This window comes from Lactuca saligna, chromosome 4, assembly GCF_052625555.1.
Source record: "Lactuca saligna cultivar CGN05327 chromosome 4, ASM5262555v1, whole genome shotgun sequence".
Taxonomy (NCBI): Eukaryota; Viridiplantae; Streptophyta; class Magnoliopsida; order Asterales; family Asteraceae; genus Lactuca; species Lactuca saligna.
The window spans coordinates 330910940-330916609 of NC_136420.1; the positions used below are offsets into that span (position 1 = coordinate 330910940).

The 5670-nt window shown below is 36.8% G+C and overlaps 1 protein-coding gene across 2 annotated transcripts; it reads left to right on the forward strand.

Annotated features, from left to right (window-relative positions):
- Positions 1–3879: 3879 nt before the first annotated feature.
- On the forward strand, positions 3880–5408 carry LOC145044121 (uncharacterized). Of its 2 annotated transcripts, XM_078992944.1 has the most exons (3): positions 3883–4649; positions 4743–5022; positions 5122–5408. In XM_078992944.1, the coding sequence occupies exons 1-3, from the start codon at positions 4116–4118 to the stop codon at positions 5145–5147; spliced, it is 840 nt and encodes a 279-aa protein (XP_078849070.1). In that variant the 5' UTR covers positions 3883–4115; the 3' UTR covers positions 5148–5408. The 2 variants fall into 2 exon arrangements, with proteins under 2 accessions (XP_078849069.1, XP_078849070.1); XM_078992943.1 differs by lacking the exon at positions 5122–5408 and having other exon boundaries at positions 3880–4649; positions 4743–5111.
- Positions 5409–5670: the final 262 nt, after the last annotated feature.

Below are 5670 nucleotides of genomic sequence, written 5' to 3' on the forward strand. Positions count from 1 at the left end.
TGTTTAAGTTTGATCAAGTTTCAAAGCACACTGTCATTTAGGGGCGAAACCCCTGAACGAATGGGGGTCCGGGGGCAGCGCCCCTTGGAGCGGGGTCCAAGGGGCGGTAGCCCCTGGCGGGGTCCAAGGGGCAGAGCCCCTGGCTGGGATCAAGCTGCCAGGTCAGCGCGAAATTTTTTTTATATAGGGTATGTTACTATATTAAAAAAATGCATCAGAAAATTGATTTTCTAAATAATTGACCATTGGTTTGACCCTTATCCATATATCCGTTTTATGACAGTTTTTATGGTTTTATGACAGTTTAAAACTGTCATATGACAGTTTTCAGACAAAGTTGTTAAAAGTTGGTTTTGGTCTCATTTTCTGGTACATACGAAAATATCATCAAACATTCTTTGTTCTTGTCTCTCTGAGTCTTATCCAATTGAAGATTTGGGAGTACCACCAAATACTTCGATTTGAAAGTGATAATCACAATTCTCAGAATTTCCAAGCCTTTCTAAACCCAAATTTCTAACATGGCCTTTGGGCCAAGAGAGGGGTAAAATAGTCTTTTACCCTTAAGAGGGTGCCATGAGAGGATTGATTCTAGTCTCGAGAGTTATATTCATGAGAGTATTTGCCTTACGTGTTAGGCGGTGGCGAGTTCGAGATTTAAGTGTGGGGATATCTGCTTTCTGCTTGCCAGGTGAGTCTTCTCACTATACTTTACCTCGAGTAGGTAACCAGAGTTATGTGATTAGAGTATTTGTATGCCATATATACGTGATGTGTTGTACTGCATTACTTCTATGTGATTTATGTTGTGCATGTTTATAGAGTTGGAACCGGAAGGTTCCCAGAGTTAGAACCTGAGGGTTCACAGAGTTTGGGTGCACGGACCCATAGAGTTATAGCCTCGAGTGGCTAATATGTGCTATGTGTGGTATTTTGGAGAACTCACTAAGCTTCGTGCTTACAGTGTTTTGTGTGATGTTTTTTCAGGTTTCTTTCAGTATCACAGGACGGCACCGGCTTGATTGTACACACCAGAGAAAGAGTCATATTTTGGAGGATCCTGGTTTTCTATGCAAGTGAAAATGGAGTTATGTTTTGTAATTCGACTATGAATGAGATTTTGAACAAGTGTTTCTAAGAATAAAATGATTATTTTAAATGAAAATTTTGTCTTGAAATTTACGGTGTTACAGATTTAAGGTTTCTACCAACAACGCGGACTCGTCGAGTCGCCTCACTGACTCGTCGAGTCCATTCATTAATTCGAGTCATCAGTCGCGACCTTACCCGACGAGTTGAGGCGTCAACTTGTCGAGTCTCTCTTCTTAACTCAAAAGAAAAATACTTAAATTATGATACCTGGAAATCCGGATGTTACATTTTTTTTATTTTTATTTTTTTTTATTTCATAGATTTCTTCATCAACAAATGTTGCTACAATTAAACAAAAATAAATAATTTGCTAAAACATAATACAATAGGAAGTTCGTTCACATTTAGCCATTGAACTTTTTAGAGGGAAACGAACTTTTGAGTTTGTTCACATTTAGTCACTAAACTTTTTTTCGTTATCTATTTGCCACTAAACTATTGAAACCTTACACATTTTACCCTTATGACCGGTAACAGCCGGTCATAATGGTAAAATGTGAACAGTTTCAATAGTTCAATGACAAATAGATAACGAAAAAAAGTTTAGTGACTAGACGTGAACAAAGTCGAAAGTTCGTTACCCTTTCAAGTCATTATCTCTTTTTATTTTTCTGTTAAAGAAACATGTTTTTTTGAAGTTGTGATTTATGAAATTTGGAATAATTATGTTTTATTTATAATATGTTTTTTACTTTTATGTTGAGTACTAAATCATAGTGTGCATTTTTTATTTATATATGGTACCTCGTACCCGAGTAATTGGTAGAATGTTCCGCGTATACGATTCGCATTCCGAATGAAACTAACCCCTTCATAGCAAAAACAAAAAATTACCGATCCTCATTCCTGTTTTCGTTCCTCGTTCCACGTTCCATATGACTATGGTTTAGATACAACAAAACCTACTTTCTCTTGTAATTCTCAAATACCTATTAACCATCATACAATGTAAGAGCAATCCTGAAATATTAACGAGCATTATGGTTTCACTAGGCTATGGGCCCCTTCCCTTGATGATGCTCCTTAGCCTGGCTAAGGAAGCTTGATGAACCATTCAAAGAGGGCCAAAGCCTCTTCTGACCCACATTTTTGTGTTAATTGGAAAAGTAGTCAAACCGATGGAACTTTTAGTTTAATACGAAAAAAATCCATTTTGTTCTTAATCTATTAGGAAATGGACAAGACAATAATTGAAAAGAGTGAATCTATTATTTATTTCAATCGTTGATATTTTCTTGAATAAAAATGATTGGTAATAAATGATAAAAACATCAATTGTAATATTATTTTAATAATATTAAAAGGTTTGCAAAATAATTTTGATACACACTTTTTGAAAAAAATAATCACATTCAATAACTAATTTGGGTTATTCGTTTTATACTAAATAGTAGAAAACGGAAATAGTGTAAGGTTAATGTAAAAAGAAAGTGTGTCTCGCTTTCTTGCGTCCGGATGGTTGTTGTTGTGGGGAGATCTCTTTGATATCATTCGGGATCTCATCGGTGTCGGCGTTTAGGCCGATGTGAGTCCGTGGATCCGATATGTCGACCAAGCTTAAATTTCGAGACCTCTTGGATTGAACTTCCAATAGTGTAGGAGTTTTATTCCACCTTAGATCCACTTGCAACAACTCCTATGATTTTTCGAACTCGAATACATGTCCCATTTCGAACCGATATTGTTCTTTTGCATATTTGAGCAAATCAAAGTCGTTTGCTCTGCTCTGCTGGTAAGATTGAAGTCTGGTGTAAATACCATTGAAATTTGTTCCCTGCTTAGTTACTTAACTCCATTTGTTGCTTAGCATGTCTGTATTGCGATACAATTTTTTCTTCAACATAGCGTGAAATTTTTCGAGCACCGCCCCCATATAAACACATTTTTTCTTACCATTATTGTGGAGTTCGTCTTTTGAAGTAGTACACCATGTCACCGTAAAAGCATATTTCTCTTCCGTTGTCCATCATTATGGAACTTCCTCACTTTCCGTTTCAACCGCTATAGATTTCCCTTTCTCTTTCCCTCTCCTACTACTTCCCGTTTGCACTTCAACCGATGGTTGTGTTGGTGGTAGTCGTTGGTTGTTTGTGGCATCAAAACGAAAGCCGTGAAAAGATTTTGTTATAAATTTGAGTTTTGCCCAAAAAGATTTTGTTGAAGGTAATGTGAGTTAGGAAATTGCAATTAGTGGTGAAGCGGGATTGAAAGTGACTCCTTGGTATGAGATTTGTGGTGATTCTTAAGACGATAAAATGTTAAAATAATTTTCGTAACCGGTAAATCCAAGAGGCAAAATTGTGTTTTGTTGTATGTTTGTGTTTGCTGGAGGGGTCTAGGTTTTGATCCATTTTGTTTGGTTGAAGAAAGTATGGGATTTTATAAAATATAAAGAGAAATTAAGATGAAATAATGGATTAATATGTTGTATTTATAGTAAAAAATAAAAAGTAATTTTTTTTATTACAATTTGACCCTTTGACAAAGGTCTAATGTTCAAATGGTTCATTTTTAGCTCGTTTCATCCGGTCAAGACTTCGACAAGAACCAATGCAACGAGATACAACGAAATGGAGGGGGCGGTATTCAGCTCATTAGAACGGCGTTGTGGCTCGTTCACGTAGGCAAAAACACGATTGCTCTAAAAAGAAATTGCGTTATCGTTACATAATCTAAATATTGTAATTTTAAATAAGAAGAAAATATATAGAAAACTTTTATAGGATATTTAAATACCATCCATAAATCCAAAATTAACGTTCATCACCTTTCCCCTGTTTTTGAACCTTCAATCAACCCAATCCTACGACAATCTTCCCCTTTCAAACCTCTGCAAACCTGCTTTCATCTTGAGAATTCAAACTCAAAAACCCGAATTAATAACCAAATCAAATCCTGGGTTTCCTTTTCAACACCTCCAGTTCCCATTTTGTCAATCTGAAACAACAATTCACAGTGGCGGAATGGAGTATTTCCAGAGGGCAAAAGCCGTCCGGCTACGGAGCCACCACCGGAAGTACCTATTAGCAGATGACGATGGCGAACATGTGATCCAAGACCGGCAAGGCACATTCAAGAACGCGAGATGGAAGGTTGAATTCGACGATAAATACGACAATGTGATTAGGTTAAAATCGTGTTTTGGCAGGTATCTCACCGCTTCCGAAGATCCACACATCCTCGGCGTCACCGGTCAAAAAGTCATTCAAAGTGTTCCCCAGAAAATTAATTCCTCCGTCGAATGGGAACCGATTCTAGAAGCTTCAAAAGTCCGGCTCAAAACCCGATACGGGAATTATCTACGAGCTAACGGCGGAGTTCCTCCATGGAGAAATTCGATTACACATGATATTCCTCATCGGCATCGCAATTGGATCTTATGGGATGTTGAAATCGTTGAAATTAGGCTTCATCCACCAAAACGGAAATCAGATCCGTCCTTGGATCTCGATCTGGATAGTTCATCTTTTCATCTCCTATCCTGCCCCTTCCCTATGGTTTGTGTGATCAATTTCAATTTTTTCCATCTGATTTGATCATCGGAATCAGATTAGTGTTCTAAATTGGATCATCTGCATTATGATTTACAGGGGAGCGATCCAAATTCCGGGAATTCGAAGAACGAAGGGAGGATGATTTATTACAAATTGGTGGATGATGATGGCGAGATTTATGATGCGGAAGGATCGTTTCTGTTTAAGGGTAACACCATAGAGGATTTGACTCAAAATTTGGAGGAAGAAACAGAATTGGAGAATATTACTGTGTGTTCACGCAACCCTTTGAACGGCAGACTTTATCCCCTCCGGCTAGCTCTGCCGCCGAATAACACAACGCTGAATATTATTGTAGTTCCTGAAACCTCCAAAGGTTTAGAATTTGAAGAAGCTTTTTCTCATTTTGATTTTGGTTCTGTCATCTGTGCGTGTTCCTAATAGATGTATTGTTCATTTTTTGTGTTTTGATCAGCTGCAAAGGATTTCCAGACGATTTAACCATGGCGATTGCAGGCTACTAATATATCTGCATATGTGATGTGTTTATATCGAAGATAGACATAATTGAAAGCAAATCGCATATGTGATGTGTTTATATCGAAGATAGACATGAATGAAAGCAAATCGTTAGAAACCAAGAGTGATTCCTAGCTAAAAACACTATGATTCATTCGTGGAAACTTTGATCCAAATCAAGTTTTGTAACACCAAACGCATTTGATTTCGTTTTTTAGAAACTAATCGTATAACTTGTGTTAACTGTCTTCTTTCCCCGATAAGCATTTTGTTTTTCTAACTTATTTCTATTTCAAAAGACAAAACTGTACAAATAGTCCATGTGGTTAGCTGAAAATTGCCACTTTGATCCAAAAAGGTTTGGACTAGCACCAGAGGTCCAAACTTTTCATTTTGTTGTGAGTTTGGTCCAATTTATTTTGAACTTTTTTAAAATGACCGATTTGCCCTCATTAATTTAATTTTTTATTTTTTTTATTTTGTTATATTTTTATTTAAAATTAAA